This window comes from Castor canadensis, chromosome 3, assembly GCF_047511655.1.
Source record: "Castor canadensis chromosome 3, mCasCan1.hap1v2, whole genome shotgun sequence".
NCBI lineage: Eukaryota > Metazoa > Chordata > Mammalia > Rodentia > Castoridae > Castor > Castor canadensis.
The window spans coordinates 42,626,555-42,645,473 of NC_133388.1; the positions used below are offsets into that span (position 1 = coordinate 42,626,555).

General features: G+C 38.1%; 1 protein-coding gene across 1 annotated transcript in view; it reads left to right on the forward strand.

The window, feature by feature from the left end:
• The first annotated feature begins 708 nt into the window (after nucleotides 1-708).
• Kcnh5 (potassium voltage-gated channel subfamily H member 5) overlaps nucleotides 709-18,919 on the forward strand; it is a 337,490-nt gene continuing 319,279 nt past the window's right edge. The window contains exon 1 of the mRNA XM_074067833.1: nucleotides 709-1,475. Within this exon, the coding sequence (XP_073923934.1) occupies nucleotides 1,403-1,475 (73 nt within the window). The 5' untranslated portion in view covers nucleotides 709-1,402. The remainder of the gene's footprint in view (nucleotides 1,476-18,919) is intronic.

The following is an 18,919-nucleotide window of genomic DNA, read 5'->3' on the forward strand; positions in this document are numbered from 1 at the left end:
CCTTAAACCTGCATTTTAACAAGTTCTTAGGTGGTGTTGGTGCTGCAGTTCGGGGCTACTTTGTGAATCAGTGCCTTAGATAAAAGAAGGTGCTTCACTTGGGCTCTCCTTTTCCTTTCCATCTCTCTTTGCCCCGTTCTCACGTGTGCATTTTCCACTTCTTTGTGGCAGTCCTCTGCCTTTGGACTGCTTCTAATGGCTCCGCTCCAGTCTCCAGCTCTGAATCTATAGGGGGCTTACCCTCACCCTAGCCTTGCGCAGCTTCGACCTCCCAGTTTACGCTGATTTTCCAAACAAACGCCACACTCCCTCCCACTCAGGACTGAATTCTTCATTTCAATCCAGTGAAATCTTTCCTCCAACTTTGCGGAAGGGATCGGGGCTCTCTGCTTGCTGCTTGCGCTCAGCAGCCGCCCGGGAAGCTCCCCTGTGCCGCTGCACGCTCCCCTGCGCGCGCCAGCCCCATCCCCGGGCGCAGGTCCATTCCGGGTGCCCGCTCTACGTTGCGCTCGGCTGTGTGGGGTAGCGCGGGTGTTGAAAGCTCCTGTGTTGGAGGCTTGGGGTGCCTTAGCCCGGAGGGGGGCGGTAGTAGCGTCAGGTGGCTGCTCTGCGTCCCTGCGCGCCATCCAGTCAGTTCCTACACTGAGCTCAGCCTGGGCTGGAGCGGGAGCCCATCGGCTCCTCTGCCCCAGGACCTGCGGCTGCGGGAGCTGCTGGGGCTTGGGACCTCGGCGGGAGAAGCCGAGATGTGATCCCTCCCTCCCACCCCGGACGTCCATTGCCTTCTCTGGCTCCTGCGTCTCCCACTCCCCACTGGACAGCGAGCGCTTGCCTGGATCGTCGGGGAGAGAGTCGCGGCCACCGGGCGCACGCCACAGAGGAAGTTGGGCAGCTGTGATCCAGCTGCATGAGAGCCGTGGGCTAGGGGACCAGGAGAGGAAGGCGCAGCCAAGGGGGCTCAGTGCGCGCTAACAGGGACAGGGAGAGAGGGAGGCTGGGTTCCTTCTCCCTCCCCTGGGAGAAATGCTGAGCCCGCGCCCGGGCGCCCGCCGCCGGGGCCGCAGCCTCAGCAGCAGCACCGGCGGGACAGCGACAGCGGGGGCGGCGCAGGCGCACTGTGCCCGGCGGAGCCTGCAGTTCCCGAGCCCCGTGTGCGGCACCGCCACAGTCTGGGCAGCGGCGGCCGGGGGAGCGCTACTACCATGAACTGCCTGGTCCTCCTCCCCAGAGCTGCTCATCCGGGTCGGGCTGGAGACACAGTCAGGGGACCCCGTCGCCGCCGCCGCGCCCCCTCTTCTTTCAGCTCGATCTCCTCCACCTTTTCCTCCTCTTCCTCTACCTTCTCTTCCTGCTTCCCCCCCTCCCCCGCCGCGGATCCTGGCCGCTGCTCTCCAGACCCAGGATGCCGGGGGGCAAGAGAGGGCTGGTGGCACCGCAGAACACATTTTTGGAGAATATCGTCAGACGCTCCAGTGGTAAGGACAGTGGCAGTTCAGAACAACCCCTTCACTTCCACCTTGCCCACGCACACCCCCCATCCTCCCCATCCCGTCCCTTTCCTAAGGGGGGAGGGGGATGCAGGCAGCCTTACCTGGTGGCTTCAGTTACCAGTGGGTCCTGTTGTTTAGGTGGGTGGGGGACAGGAATGAGGTGGTAGAGGAAAGTTAGTTGAATCTCATTTCTGGGAGGTGTACTCCCCCTCCCACCTGTCCAGATCCCAGAACAGGAGCAAGGGAAGGCGGAGGGGGGGGGTGGCGGTGTGTGGTGTGGTGGTGGGGTGGGTAGAGTGGAGGTACATCCAGAGAATAGGTTTGAATTTGGTTTTGATGATGGATGTATCTTTCTCCATCCTTTTTCCATTTTTTCCGCCCAAGTAGGCTGCAGGCACTGACCAAATTCTTAGAGTTAATCTCAAAGGAAGGGTTTCTTTAAGTTGAGAATGGCGGCTAAAGTGGCTATTTAATTAAGTCTCAGGAAGGGCTTTTGGCTGTAATGGACACTGCTAAAAGATAACCTGTGCTAGGGAGAATAGTTGGAATTGAATTTAAAAAAGAGTGTCAATGCTTGAAAAATGGGAAGGCAATTTATTAGGGTCAAATTTGTGTTTAAAGTTTCTTCTTTTTATTTTTCTAATTCCACATTGGTCTGTAGGACATATTGCATTTGGCTTAAACAGAGAAAATTTAAATGAAGCAGTAACTATTTTACTTTTTAATGCAAATGGAGAATAAATTTTTAAAATGCCATTCTACCTTGCTACTGAAATTAAGGTTTTCTTGCTTCAAAGTGTCTTTAAAATATTATCCACTTAAGCATGTGTTTCGTACAACATACTTTGGATGGGAATGACTACCTATTTCACATTTAAGACTGTTTAAACTTTTTGCTTTACTGAAATCTGTACTTCTACTTGTTTTTAATTCTTTTCTATAATTCATAACTTCCTAAGGAAGATATGTTGAGTATACCTTAAAGATCCCTTGCTTGCAGAATTATGAGAAAGATAATGGAGTACAGTGGACCTTAGAACAAAACAGTGGAAATACTGCACGCGGCTCCCTGGTTCCTTGTTTACTCAGTCATTCGTTGAAGCAACATTTATTTGAGTGCCTTATACCACAGACACTGTGTGTGTCCTTTGGATGAAAAAGTGATTAAGATACTTCCCCTGTTTTCAAGCAGGTCCTGCCCAGTGGGAAAACAGAGGCACACTGGGATGAAGATAATAAGATACAGTAATGCTTTTCTCTGGGTTGGTAGATTAGATGACCCTGACTCAGATTAGCGTCTTCTCTAAAGTCTTGCATATGCTTCCCCTGATTTTTGGGACTACATGTATTTGAGTGTCCTAAAGTGTTTTCCTGAAATCTCTGCCTTGCTATTTGGTTTTGAGATTTTGTGATTATTTCTTCCACGTAGCTCTATTCCTGATACCATAACAGGTCTACCAGTGTTATGCTTGGATTGAAAAAAAAAAAAAAAAAAAGTAAGAGGGGTTGGGCCTAGTAGTCTTTTTAATCCTTGCAATATTTTAGCCATCCCGGTGTGATTTCATGTGCATTTTCAATTTTTATGACAATATAAAACATAAATTCATAGTGGTGGGCAATTTCTATACTCATGCATTACCTTCTATATTTCTATCACTCATAGATCTAGCAAATGAGAGGATACTGCTATTAAAACAACAATTGTTGGGGAATTTAAAGGTTATTAGAATCAGCCGTCTCAGATGTTAGTTTTACTCCACTTTTCTCATCTTCTTGGGTTATTTCAACTTCAAGACTTCTTGGTCTTGAGAGGACTTTTCAGAGATGGCTTTAAAAATAAAATGCCCAGGCTTCTTGTTGCTTTACTTGGTGAAGAGGAAGGGGATGAGAAACCCTGGATTGAAATTTACTAATGTTGGCATTTTTGGATGGAACTTTGTACATAGACTGGAATTAGGGGGTCAGTTTTTAGAATATGTTTTGTTTCAGATGTAACACGAAATTAAGATTTTACCTGATGTGGCCCAGAATAAGCTGCTTCTGCTGCCACCATTTTACATTTACCATTCAATTTAATGAATTTATCTTTTTTACACTCTGTGTGCATAACTGCTTCTTTGGCTTAATGTTTCTGTCCATGGATAACACCAAGTGTGAGTGAATGAAAATATATCCGTTTTGACATGTAAAAATCCCACCTCCAATTGCTTATGGATAGCTTTGAATAGCACTACTCAAAATCCCTGAGCTTTGTTTGAAATATGTTAGATATTTGAACATATATGTACATTTATGTGTTGTATGTATTGAATAGTCTCTGTACTTCTTTCACAGGAAATACCTCAGGATTGAGAATTACAGTATGAAATTGGTGTACACATTCATGTGGGAATATCCCACAGTTGTTTCTATTTGATTTGGCAGGGAAATTGAAAAATTCATCCTGAGAGATTATTTAATTGAAATTAACAGAGAAGATTCCCTTTAGGATTCTCATAGATAGATCAGGTTTGTCACATTGAACATTTCATTATGCATTAACTTAATAACATTGGAAGTGAAGTGTTGGCAGAGCTTTAGAGGGAAATGAAATTCAAGGACCCAGCACTCCCCATTGATGTAAGAGTTGAGGAAACAGCTGATATGGTTTGTCAACCTGTATCCCATGAAAAGCTTTGCTTTCTGATACAATATAATTTTCTTCTTATGAAAAAATCAGATCTTATAGTGAGAATCAGAAAAACATAGAAATACATAGAGAGGCACAGATGACAGGAAAGCATGCAGATAAACAGACAGACAGGCATCCATCAGACCCAGAGACAGGCATGGAGGAGGCAAACTCTCTTTCTCACACATGCAGAGAGGAAAAGAGAGCTACAGACGCAGAAAAAAAAAAAAGCAGCAAAACACACACATGCATACAGAGAGGGGTATGTGTGGGGAACAAAAAGGACAAAAGAGAAAATATCAAGCATTTATTTGTATCCATGGGTAGCTAAAATATCAGCCAGTTAAAAATCCATCAGAGAACTTTTTGATAATGCAGAACAAAGGAGAAGAAGTATGGCATATTCTAGTATAGCTTTTAGACCTGAGGATTTCCTAATAAAGTTCCAGATTCCTCAGATGCAATTTCCCAGAATAACAGTGCCCTATTCTGTGCTCTAGAGAGCAGGTATAGCCCATTTGCTCTTGCTTTACACCACTTGAGATTGGATTTTTATTTTCCTTATTTAGTTGACTTTGTTATGGGAATGCAATGAAAGTTGTTCCTGGTGATTCAAAGTCTATAAAATAAAATAATGATGGCCATTGAGAAGGATGGTTACACATAGACTTTGTAGCCAAATCTTAAAATAGGAGAAGCAGGGAATTCCTCTCTTTGGTTTTAAGATTAAGGACTTGTTTAAATCATTTGTAGACAAAAAAGGAATACAGTAATTCTTAGTATGTGACTGGCAAATATAGAGAACACATTGTTACTCTAAGAAGTTATAAAGGTCAAGAGTATAAAGGAATGTTTAGATAAGTTGTTAAAATACGTATTTTTATTTTGATTGACACATACTAATTGTACACGCTTATGGGTTACAAGTGAATATTTCAATATCTGTGTATGATGTATAATTATCAGGTCAGAGTGAACCGCATATCTATCACCTTGGGCATTTATCATTCCTTTGTGTTGGGAAGATTCAAAATCCTCCCTACTAGCTACTTTGAAATATTGGATTAATTGTTGCCAACCTTAATTAGGTTTAGAAAAAAAAAATTCGGCAAGTTGGGTTAAAGTAAGTTATTAGGAGTGGAGAGTTTAAGAACTGTGGTGAATTTCTTCCATCCGGGCAATGTCACATGCGGGCTGCTGCCCCAAGTGCTTACTAAGTCTGTGTTTAGGCACTATTGGGATATCTTCCCTCATTTAAATTTTAATTATTTATGTAAGCTATTTGTCAATATAAATTGGGCAATAGGGAACATAAAATATATGAATAGAGGATAAATACCTAAAAGAAAGCAAATGTTTTTAGGACTTTTAGGTGGAATATTAGATTCGAAAGGCAAAAATTATTCAAGATCACTGTCTCCTAGGGCAGCACATTTTATTCAGATGTTGCCTTTGATTGCTTAACAAATAGGCAGAAGTGGTTATGTTGGGTGACAGTAAAGTAGTTTGACATTTTGAAAAATTATGTTATATCTTTTATTAGAAATTAATTTTTCATTTTTTTAACCACTAGGCAAAACTAGATGTGCTTTTCTACTTTTATGAAAAGCTAGAAGTCTTTTTTTTCTCTTTGAAGGACAAATGGCTCAGAAAAGAAGAAAACAGAGAAGGGAGTGTTTCATAAACCACTCATCTTTCAAGAGAAGCCCACTATCCTCAATTCTCCATGTTTTTGTAGAAATAGGTGGGTTGAGCAGGTGCTTTCTCTGCTCAGACATCTCTTACTAGTAGAAAACTCCAGAATTGTCTTCATGCTATAACTAATATTTGTGAAAACTGAACTCTTAAAAGAAACCCATAGGAAAGGAAACAGAACTACTGATGTAAAAGCAAAACAAAAAGGAATAACTTTTAAATATTATCCAATTTAAAAGAAATAGTGGAAAGCAAATGTTAGAAGTGGTTGATATATTTTCTTGAAATGTTTTCTGTAACATTTAAGACACTATTCAGGAAATACTGGTAAAACCACATAGTGCTTTTGAAGCATCGGCGTACCCAGGTCTTATAATTTATCACTGTAACATTTAAAACAGCAAAGAGGTTGAAATTATACTGACCACTTCCTAAATTATATTGATGAATAAACCAGAGACTGTCTCCTGCATTGGAGCCCACACTGCATTATGTAATGAAGACAGTGCTTTGCTGGCTAGAGGGTTGCTTACCCCAGGACCCTGTTGTCTTCACTAGCATCTATATTTTGCTTCAGTCCAGAAGTAGAATGTGTAAGAAATCCATTTACTTAGCATTTTTAACCAGCCTACCAAAAGATTATATAAAACCACTATTTTTTAATGAAAGGGAGAATAATAATGATTTTAATTGGTAATGACTTAGTAGATTTCCATGAAGAAGCCCTATAGTTTAGGCAGTGTTTATCTCTTACTTTCATTGTGATGCACATCTGTTTCCTAGCTTGGAGAAGCAATGCTTCCACATTCCCCAGAGCCAGCCAAAGTTCTGTGGGTACCATTTACCACAAGAGGTCAGTATAGGGTCTGTCACAAGTAGTCAACGTCTTTACTCTTCCCTCTCCTCCACCCCCAAATCTGATTGGCGGGACTCTGTAGTTGTTACTCTTGGGAGGAGAAAATATTTAAAACACAGAACATACAGGAAAGTTCAATGAAGTAGGGAACTTATCTCTTTTAATTATTAAAGTTTAATTGGAGGTGACCAACATTTTATGACTAAATGAATGTGATATTAAGAAAACAATATTGTCATGTGATATTAATTTAATCACAAATTATGAATATTAGCATTTATAATGCGATGTTAGTGAAGCACACTTTAGGCAGAATATTTACCTTAGCATATAAGCAAAGTTTTATTGTGATGCCCAATTTTGATATCATGGCAATATATAGGAAATACCCAGTTTTGCAGGAAAATGCCATGTACATAATGACTCACACTAGGAAGATGTGAATTTTTCCTCTACCAGATGTCTTTATATAATTTATATTATTTACATTTTTGAAGTAGAATCACTTCATAACAATGCTTTAATTTTATTGAAAGATAGTTCACAGATTTATAGCCACATCATGTTATATGATTCTAGTATTTTGGCATTATCCAAATTTCAAAAATAAAATACAAAGGTAAAACAAAGATCTCCAAATTATTAAGCTCCAAAAGATATTGATTGGAGAGAGTCTACTTTCAGAGGTTTGTTTCCTGTCAATCACTAAATCTGAATTTTGATTTTAGAAACTTTTCCTGGTGGGATTGAAAACCTTATATTGAGAGATTGTTTGAAATGTCCCATACAAATTAATTTTAATGGGAAAAATTAAAATATGCTCTAGAATACTTTTATCACTAAAAGAGATAGATCAGAAAATCAAACATGAATAACAAGTCTAAAACCAATAGCAAAAATTTGAGGTCAAAGAAAGTTCTAGTGTTGAAATACTCTAAAATATGGATATATGTAAAGCACATGCTATTTCCTACAGCAGAAGAGAATTAAAAAAATTCTTAGCATATTTTACTAAATATTTTAGCTTGATAATACTGGGCATGACTTTTCATCATTTAAGAATTTCTAAAAACAATCATTGAACTATTCTTATTTTATATAATATAGAAATTAGTATTGAAAGGCTAACTTTTGAAAGATATTTGATCAAATGAAGGCAGTGATAATTATCTTCATATACATCAGTGTGCATTTTAGACATTATTTGACTCTTGTGGATAGTTCACCTAAGAAAGTGGCACATTTGTATACATTCTAGTTAGGAGTATTGTGATACACAAGTTTTCACATGGAAAAAGATAAGAAAATTAATGGGTAAAATAATTTAGAAAAGTGGGATGATTGGAAAGCTATTTGAAATTTTATTGAAAATGGAATTTTTTTCTCTTTCTATCAGGCTATATAACCATTGAGTATGAAGTCCTGTGGACTTAGAGATAAGCAATTTGATATCTGAGTTGAAGTGCACCATCCTAAATTTCTAGGTGTAATGACATATAGCTGGAAAGTCATGGACATTTTGTAATGTGAGCTATGCTCCTTGGAGGTATGGCCATTCTTTACCCATGCTTTTATACCTTTGACTGCACAGAGCAAGTAGACAGCAGGAAGTGCAGGTTGAATAAGTGCTTCTTGATTGTCTCCTAAAGTAACCAAGTTCATAATTGATTTTTCCCCACATAATGCTGATTAAATCTATAAAATAAGCTTGTATAAGTAATTATATAGTTTAAAATACTTAATCACTGTGCATTTCTGAAAACAGAAATCACACTGCACAAGGCAAATCAGAGAGACCCATGACAGCACCGAGGTGGTCCTGTTCCATCTTGATGTGCTGCTGAAATATTTTCTACCATTTTTCTGGGCCAAGCCAGACTATTCTATATGAGAAAGAACTGTTTACACCTTTTAGACTCTAATTAAATTATTTTTAATGACTTTGCAGTTAGGACTTATTGGTGGTGAATTTTATTCCTGTGAATCAGTCGTTCCTCCTTAAGTGTCTTCTGAGAGTTCTGTCATGGGCCAAAGCAGCTTATAGTCCAGCAGGCCAGCCTCAGATTGCCAAATTTAGCTAAAAATCGATCAACCCTCTTAGATTGTGGAGAAAGATTAACCTTTCTCCTGATATTTTTTTGTAAGCTTTTTCTGTCTGTAGGCCTCTTTTATATTTGTGGTAAGTTAAATCACAATGAGTTAATTTTTATGTATTTGTAGACTTGTAAGAATAGAGGAATTGTACATTGGGCGTTGAATAGTCTCAGTATAAAACAACTTCTGTGTTTTTGTTTGACCCTCATATCTCTTATAGTCAACTACTCATTAGTGCAACAAAATCTTACTGAGTGTCAGTTATGTGCTAGGCACTGGTGCTGAATAATAAACATGATGACAAAATAATGTTTCTCCTCTCCCTGCCCCTAATTTGTGCATGATGGTTAGGGGAGTCTTGCATTAGAGTCACCCTGTGACTTACTTACCTCCCTGGATCTACTACTATTGTCATCTGTAAAATATAAGCCGTAACAGTATTTAGCTTATGTGGTAGGAGTAAGCATTGAATAGAGTAGTATGTGCAAAGTGCAGAGTGTAGTGTCTAGCACATGAAAAGGATGCTATCAGCACTGTTAATTATTGGTATCATTTCGTTGTTTAAATCTTTTTTTTTTCCTTTTGGTGGGACTGGGGCTTGAATGCAGGGCTTCAGACTTCAAAGCAGGGGTTCTACCACTTGAGCCCTCCAGTCCATTTTGCTCTGGTTATTTTGGAGATGGAGGTCTCACAAACTATTTGCCCAGGCTGGCCTGGAACTGCAATCCTGATCTCAGCCTCCTGAATAGCTAGGATTACAGGTGTGTGCCACCTGCACTCGGCTTAGTTGTTTGAATCTTTGAATGTACCATCTGTTGTTCATACCTTGGATTTTGAGTCACTGTTTCCTTCTCTACCTCTTTGCAACTAATTTCTGCCTAGTGAGCACTCTTTTAAATTCAAAGGCCTGTTCTTTTTATTTTTATGGTTTTGTAGAATTCGCAGATGAACACACAGGTTTGTCTGTTCATTTTCATGACTTTACACGTTCTCCTGTCCTTTTTTTTGTTTTGTTTTTGCTGGGTCCTCTTTCTATTTGCCTCTCTCCTCTGCTTTCTTCCTCTTTGATCTCCTGAAGAATGACTAGTTGCCTGTGTCCTCCCTCATCTCTCCGTTGTACATCTTAACCCTGCATTCAGAGGAAACTTGTCTTCAGCCACAATTTAAAATTTCTCTTCTCCACACCCTGATCTTGTGTTTGCAGTGATATATAGAAATTTTGCTCTTCTTTTCATAAGTCATCTGAGACTCAGTATGGCCAGAACTGAATTTGTTTGCTTTGGCCTCAAAAAGATTGATTTTCTTTGGTATTTTCTCATGTCTGTTAAAGGTGTCATTAACATTTTTATCTTTCAGACTAGAAATCTTGGGCTCATCTTTGATTTCCCACTTAGCATAGCATTAGTCTAACTTCCCAACCAGATTACCAACCCTTAGTAGTAATGATTTTGTCATGTATTTCTTTTGTGTCTCCTAAAAATGTGGTGTACAGAGTAAGTGAATTCATGTGCATTCACTATACTCAAGGCATGAAATACATTCTTACCTGACCTCATATTCATCTAATGTATATAAATATGGTGAACCAAGGAAAGAACTCTTAAGTGTTGTCTCTTTAGCTGAGCTCAGAAACATTCTTCCAGATTGGAAAAAGATTTCTTCCCAGAGTGAGGAATGAAATGTTTAAGACATTCCCCTTATTTCCAAAGGAACAATCTCTCTTCACTAGGGCAATCATCTTCTAGATAGCTGGTAATAGGGAGCTCAGGCTCAGAGACCCTTGTCCTGGCTGTAACTCTTGTCGGCAGCGACACACTGAAGCTCTTCAAAATTATAATGCCTGCCTTGCAGAATTGCTGGAAAGATTTGGCAAAACCACAAATATAGTGTCTGTTGCACTGCCCCTCATCAATAAAGGGCTCAATAAATATTCACTTTTTCATATTTTCTCTAGATGTGGTAAAGTAGGGGTTATTCCACCCCCATATTTTTTCCTTTTAATCAGAAGAAAGCAAAGTATTAAGTAATTGAAACTTTCCTAAGTTATCAACTGAGCTTAAGGCTATTTGGGTTCACTTTATCAAGAGTTTACTAATTTGGAGAACAAATCAAAACCCACTGAGCCAACGACAATTCACCTCTGCTCATCTCCCTTGAATAAAAATATGTTACTTATAGTAGAAGATGCATCAATTCTGTCTGTCTCAGTACTTAGGGAAGTTCTTTGAGAGGCCAAAGAAGAAAGCAGAAACTTGTTTCTTTTTGTAACTAGTCCAGACTGGTCCAGGGAGGAAAATGAATTGAATTTGTACATTTGTATCTTTCCCTTGAACAATTAGCTCCTGTTGCATAGGTAGTACAAATAAAAAATAGGAAAGAGATTTAGAAAATTAATTGGATAGTGATGTATTTAATCCCTTCTGTTTTTCTACCATGTGTGCAGGTTACATAGATCTTAATTGAAGTTCATAAGTTTTCCTGCCGTTAGGGCTTAATTGCCTTAAAAGGTTAACTTCAAAGAAAATAGATAATCCCTTCAGAAAAGATGAGGATTGTTTGTAAAAACATTAGTCTACTTGTAGGATTTTAAATGATACTTAAACATTAAATGCATAATGGTTCTCTCCCCCAAACACATCTTGACTGCTTTAGCATTTGTTGCACAAGCTTATATAACTAGAATATGTCTAAAGGCTTTAGATATTTAAAGAATGCACTGTAATAAGATTCAGTACAAATCTGTCGTATCTACATCAGGGTGAATGGTTTCTGTTGTATTGCAAATCTGTGACTCATATAGGTGATTATAACAGTTATGTTTCGCTCTGGTAATCCTGACCAGGATATTTTTTTAGAAGTCTGGCCTCCCAAGAACAAAGCATTCACTCTAAAAAGTAGAAACTGGATTGTTGAGCACTTTTTTTTGTGGAGAAAATATTTTCTATAACAAAATTTCTATTGTTTCTATCATGAGAATTTCAAAAATTGATGTTAACAGTTTCTCGTGCATTGTGATGCACTTTGACTAGATGGAAAAATGCTGAAGTTAATGTCATCAAAGAAACACAGAAACTTAACAATGTACCTTTGAGCTTGAAGGAGATGAAAAGTGGAGGCATATTTTTATCTTTGATGACAGCTGAATAAGTTTGAATAAATTAACAGATATTTTTTACATATTTCAAACTCCCACAGTGATGGTCTACTTAATGTTGCCAATATTATTATATAATAATTAGTCTCATTGTGGAAAGTTCAAAGCACATGTGTCTATACAGTTGATATATTGCCATAGAAAAAGGTGTTTTATTTTGTAAGGATGTGAAATAGTCCAGTCTTATTTTCTGTTATTGACACAGAAATGGACAATGCACACATCAGAAATCAACGTTGTGGATGTGAGCATGACAAGAAAATTATTTATGCTTTTGTACCAAGATTTTATTTAACCCAAATAAAATGTGCTATGTTTGTTTTAGGGATTGTTCTGTTACTGTTATATGAAACTTAAATATGTCTATGGTTATCCCTCACTTAGAAGACAAATTAAAAAATAATATGGACTCCATGATTTAAACTTGAAAGTTTTCTGATGCCATTCAAAGTGCAGGAATATCTTGGGAACACTTAATTTTTTAATAGTATTAATCAGTTCCTTGAAGAAATATACTCACCTTCGTCCTTATCTACATTTGTGGCAACATCTGAGCATTGCTTTGAAATTATTTATTGATGTATGGTTTTAAATAGGAATTCAGAATTTTTATTTGATTTGGTCACTAAACAAACATTGGTGGATATATAGTAATGAATAGACGGACACGATCCCTGACCTCATGGCTCACAGAGTCTGGTATTTAACATACCAGCACCAAGTATATCATTAGATGTTGTGGCAGGGACTAATTTTGTGCATGTGACAGGGACTAATTTTGATTGAAAGACAGTGTTAGGGAGGCCTTTTTAAGGAGGTAGTGTTAAACTGATACCTAAAATAAAGAGTGGAGAGGTTAAGTGGGAGGAAAACTATTTCAGGCAAAATGAAAACATGTGAACAACTGTAAGATGAGAAAGAGAAAACAAATGGCTATGTTTGTGAAGCTTAAAGATCAGTGCAGTTGGATTACAGAGGACAAAAAGAAGAGGAAGAGACAGTGAGGAACCCACAAGGATTTTGTGTTATATCCCAAGTACTCTGGACAAATCTTGTTTGAGGTTGGAGGGTGAAGGTGGAGGAGACCCAGTCTAAGATGGTTGCAGCAGTCCAGGCAAAAGATGAAAGTGGCTGGACATGGGAAAGTATCAGTACAGATGGAAATGGATGCATCTGATGTTTTGTTGGTGGAATTAGTAGGATTTATTAAGCCATTGGATGGCATGAATGAGAAAGTGTGAAGGATGACTCCCAGAGTTTTGGCTCTAGCATCTGCATATAGATGGGTGCAGGGAAGATTTCCTTGAGATGGGAAAACTAGAAGAGGACCATATTTGGAGTGAAGCTGTAAACATGACCTGCATCATGACTTTGTCATCTAGCTTTCTTTTCATTCCCTTGAAAAAAAGAATGCAGAGAGATGAGGGGAACGAGCTCAATTTAGTTGTGTGCAGCTATGGTTTCTTGTTCTACCTATGAAGCTCAGAAAAGAGCTATCACAGACCAGGTAGTCAGCTCAGATAGTCTTGTTTTTCTTGCATATTAAAAACATATAATTTCAGATTTTCATAAGAGATTGATTCAGATGAGAAAGTCAACTTTGGAAATAAACTAAAATCCCAGACCAAACCTAATTTTATAAGGAATGACAATCAGCATTTTTGAAAAGGCCTATCCAGCAAATTCCCTTTAGGAAAAGTTAGAGATTGCTACATGGGCTTTATTGTTTTTTTTTTAAGCTTCAATTTCCCTTCTTGATCATTGACTTTTAGAATGTGTGGTCTTGTGCTCTTTGGACTCAGTGGATTGTGGAAAGTTGTGGGCTGTGACTACCTGGGGTGTATGAACACTTATACTTGGTCCTTCCTCTGTGATTGGGAAGAGCCATTGGAAATAACCCTATGGTGGGCTTCTGGATTCCTGATTGCCCTTTGTCTCTGCTGGAGGAGCTCTGTCCTAGGGGTTCAAAACTTTCAGAGTAAGTGGTGCTTTCTGGGGAGAGGGCTTCTTCAAAGCTAGGACTAAATGAATACAGTCAGAGGGAAATTAGTTGGCTTTTCTCAGAGGCTGCCCTAGACCTTGGCAAAACTACAAATTAGTAGCCAGGTCCCAGTGGCTCACTCCTATAATCCTAGCTACTCAGGAGGTAGAGATCAGGAGGATCACAGTTCTAAGCCAGCTGGGCAAATAGTTCATGAGACAATATCTCGAAAAAAAACCATCACAAAAAGGGCTGGTGGAGTGGCTCAGGGTGAAGGCCCTGAGTTCAAACCCCAGTACCATAATAAATAAATAAATAAATAAATAAATAAACAAACAAGCAAAAACCCTAGAAATGAGTGAAAGTGTTTTCTTGTTTTGGTGAATTGCTGTCCCTTCTCACCTCTGTTCTATGTCTTCCTGTCTTCCTCAGTATTCTGGAATTTGTTTGGTTGTCTTAACACTTAAAATATCTGAAAATTGCTGCTAATTCTCTGAAATACTTCTCTTTAGGGTAATTTGCATAAGTAAATTGAGAAGTAGAAAGAACAGAGGCTCGTTCTCCCAAAATGTGTTCTACTATTGTTTTTTCTACATGTCTCTTTTAAAAAAACTATTGTGCGTATTTAAGGTGTTCATCACAATGTCTATACATATGTATATAGATATGTATAGTATATATGTATATATGAAACCACTAAGGTCAGGCAAACTAACCCATCTATTATTTCTCGTAGTTACTATTTTTTCTTTGTGTTAGAGCCAAAAATCTTTCGGTAAATTTCAGTAAGTAATAGCCGTATACAACAATATTACTAACTTTAGTCCTCATTCTACATAACTTCGAGTTTGTACTCTGACTTACTTCCTCTGTGTACTTCTTCTCCTTACCCTCATTGTGAATATCCTGGAATTTCTGGACCCAAGAAGGGTATAGTTAGGTTTAAAAACAAGGCAATGAAACAAAAAACCAGTCTAATCATGACGGAGCAGTTCAAATGGAACCATTCCCCACCCCGGAATTGCTGTAGAAAGGAAGAAATAACCCAGGTGACTTTAGGATTTTTTCATTTATTATTACTTCTCTTCCCACAGAAATAGCTGTCAGCTATGATTATTGATCTTCTGGTTTGTGTATGATCTCCTTTGAGAATGGGATTAATGTGTAGCAGCATTAAGTTAGATGTAGTTGTTTTCCTGTTTTCTAAAGAAATTGTTCTGTAAAGAGGAAGTGCCTCCTTATACTAAAACGAAACTAAACAAAGCAAAAGCTTAGACAGCAGTGCAGAAATATAGTGTGATAAAACAGAGAGACTTAGAGGGTGAGGTCTGGTTCTGACTTCCCCCCTACCAGACATCTTTATCCTATGCTCACCAGCTTCCGAGTCCTTTAGCATTCCTGGTCTGCTTCTCCATCTGTAGAAAAGGAAGGGAAGATGTGCAGGATGGATGCACTGTTATACTTGGGACTCACCAGAGGAATTTGTCAAAATGCAGGTTCTTATTCAGAAGGTCTGGGTGGGTCCCAGTTTCTGCATTCTAATAAACTCCCAGGTGATGCTGCGCTTATTGTGAGTAGCAAGATACCAGATCAAAGTGTGTCAAACTGGGCTGAGCGTGAGACTTATCTCTGGCTGTATTTTTGTATTCTACCCTGAGGGAGTCAGTTCAGTGCATCTGCATTAGAATTTAGCAATCTCTATTTTTGACACTCGTGACAAGATTCTATTGCAGCTGCCAGCATTTAGGAATTATTGCACTAGATTAGTGCTTCTCCACCGTGGCTTCGTATGAGAACCCCCTGAGAAGATTTTAAAATAAACACCAATGCTTGGGTCCCACTTCAGACCATTTAAAACATAATCTTTGGAGCGTGGAGTCTGGGATGAGTAACTCCTGTGCCCCCTTCAATCTCTTCTAATCAAATGTGCAGTCAAGTTTATTTTTGATTGACAAATCCTAATTGTCTATATTTGTAGGGTCTGTGTCATGTTCTGATGCATGCATGCATTGTGGAATGATCAAATAAGGTTAATTAGCATATCCATCACCTCAAGTATTTGTCATTTCTTTGTGGTAAGAACATTTAAAATCCTCTGTTTTAGCAATTTTGAAATTTATAGTACATTGTCATTAACTATAATCACCCTGCAGGACTTACTAATTCTATCTAACAATGACTTTATACCCATTGACCAATGTCTCTCCTTTCTTTATCCCTCTTCCCTCCCAGTGTCTGGTAACCACCATTCCACTCTCCACTTCTAAATGTTTTTTTCTCTCTCTCTCTGTCTTGTCTCTCTCTCTCTCATTAGAATATATACATATATGTATACATCACACACACACACATATCACATTTTAAAATTTAATTTAAAAAGTTTCAAATATATCTAGGGGACCATTTTTACTCAAGGGCCTATGATTTTGTTTTTACCTTTTAACTCTGGAGGAAGAAGTACTTGTTATATTTCATGTCCATCTCTTAGGCAGTACTGAATGGTCTTGAAAGAACACAAGGTTTTCAAACCTAAGTCCTATAAAAATCCATCTAAGAATCTGAAAATGTGTGGAATTATAACATCTGAAATCCTACCTTCTGGTGGGGATAATGCCCTGATTCTTAGGCACCTCATTCAGGACCATTTGGTTTTTTGAACAATTTAGACATGAAACATTTGTAAACATCTTCAAGGATTGGGACAACCTGTGTATCAAGGAAGGTTTGGTTTCTAGAATTCATGGCTCTATGTGTGTAAGAGAGTAAGGACAAACTAGAACTGGTTTCCTTGTCAAGAATGGTTGATGAGGATGGAAATAGCCACTGAGAATTCTGGGTAATTTCCTTAACAGTTTCATGTTTCAGAAACTACTGGACTGTCTCAGGCTCTAGATTTGCAGATCATCTGCTTTTCATAGAGGCTGTTTTTCTACAGTCAGATTTCTTTTCCCCATTCTGTTTTAAAGCTAAAGGAAATTAAAAATTTTAATAAATCTACTATTGTATTCTTAATATTTATTAATAATTTCAGATCTCATTTGTTGAAACAAGAAATTTTATGACTGAAGGGAAATAGAATAGTTATATGAATAGTTCATGTACACGTAAAGTGTTTCAACTAATTCACAAATTTACAAAAGAAGCTTGTAGATAGTTTAATATTTTACAATTTCTACCTACTTTAGAATATTAAAAATTTATCTAATTTCTCATATTTTCAATATTTTATTTTATAGTTTAGCTCTCACAAAAAAGTACAATTCTATAGGTTTTGCTTTGTAGAGTAAACATTTAAATTTTTTTCTGGATTCTTTGCACACACATACACACACACATACGCCCTGCGACCATCACAAGCTCTCCATGCATCTATGACACAGTTGTAAAAAAATCTTATAAATGATCAGCAGTAATATTTTATAAATACTTTTTGCTTCAATTGGTTTATGAAGACTTTGCTCACATTATCCATTATTTAACCTCTATAATCCAGGGTGGTGGTTATTATTATCACTTATATTTTAAATAAGAAAACCAGTAACCTAATTAAATCTCCCAAGATTTTTCAGTAACTCTTTTGGTAGTATTGAAAAGGGATCCAGGTGCTAAAAGAATATTTAGGAAAGGGCTTTTGTGGTATTTTGATTGCTATGAACATTTAACAGTTGATGACTTCTTATATTAGCAAAGGTAATTTACTCAACAATGACTTTATAAACCATTTAGAAATGATAGAAGTAGTTCTGATGTTTGTACCCATTAAGATCAGGGTGCATTTTAGTAAGTTGCAGTCTTAAGGCCTTACTGTAAGGACTTGGGAGTACATGGTCTAATTACTTTACTCTTTGGTGGTCTAAATTGTTGGACTCAAACTTGAAGCATAAAGATGAATGGAAAACATATTTTCTAGATTATTTTTTAAGCTTTAAGTTGGTCTTTAAAAACTCTGAGTTACTAGGTCTGATTGAATATATAAGCAAATACTGTAGTGTATGCCTACCTGGCAAATGACTGGCTTGTTCATACTCTGTATTATTGATTAAAATCAAGTAAACAGTTTGGAAAGTGGATGTGAAGCAGCACAGTGTCTCCACCACTCACTTTTGATTCTAACTTCTGTGCTCTTTTCCTTAAACTCATCTGCCTCCAAGCCAATAAAAGGAATTAGACCTCACTGAAAGGAGCTGATTTCGATCATTCCCTTCATTTCTACTTTTCTTACTCTTCCGTCTGAGGCAAAAAAGAGACACCATTTCCTCTAGAAAGATTTTGTTTTTGCAGATGTCCAGAATTAGAAGTTAGGGAAAGTGTGTTCTAATTGCTGCTTCTGACTAGGGAATCTGGGCTTATGAGTCTCTAACATAGTGCCTGATGAGTGATCAGTGTAGGAGGGAATGGAGTTGTTTTCTGGGCTAGAGATCATTAGGCCCAATACCGAACACAGAGGAAGGGCTCCAATCATGGTTGCATTTGTTAACAATTTTGTTATCACATAGAGTTACTGGTGAAAGTGAAAAGACATCACATGCAAATGGGTGGTGGTAACTGGGCTCTGCTGAACTGTAGTCTTCACTGTCCCATTGCAGAGTGATGGAAAATGGTATTCCAGGGGCAAAGGGAGGTTTTCAAATGGCAGTTTAAGTAGAAACAGGAAGAACTTCTGATCCAAACTCAACAAATGTTTTAAAAACTAGTCTGTTTATGAGAGAAGGATGTCTGCAAAGCCTTTGAGGGTTGCTTAAGGCATGTTTTTAAAACCATGAGATGCAACCCTTCATTGGGGTGTGAAATTGATTTAATGGATTTTGACTAACACACTTCAAAATCAAAAATAGGATAGAAAATAGTAGGGATCTCATGTAGTGAGTGTTGTCTGAGAAATTTTTGACTTGTGTGTTTGTGTGTGTTCATGCCTGCACACTGAGTCATTATGTGAAGTGTATTTCTTACTATGAGCATCAGTAAAAACAAAATTTGT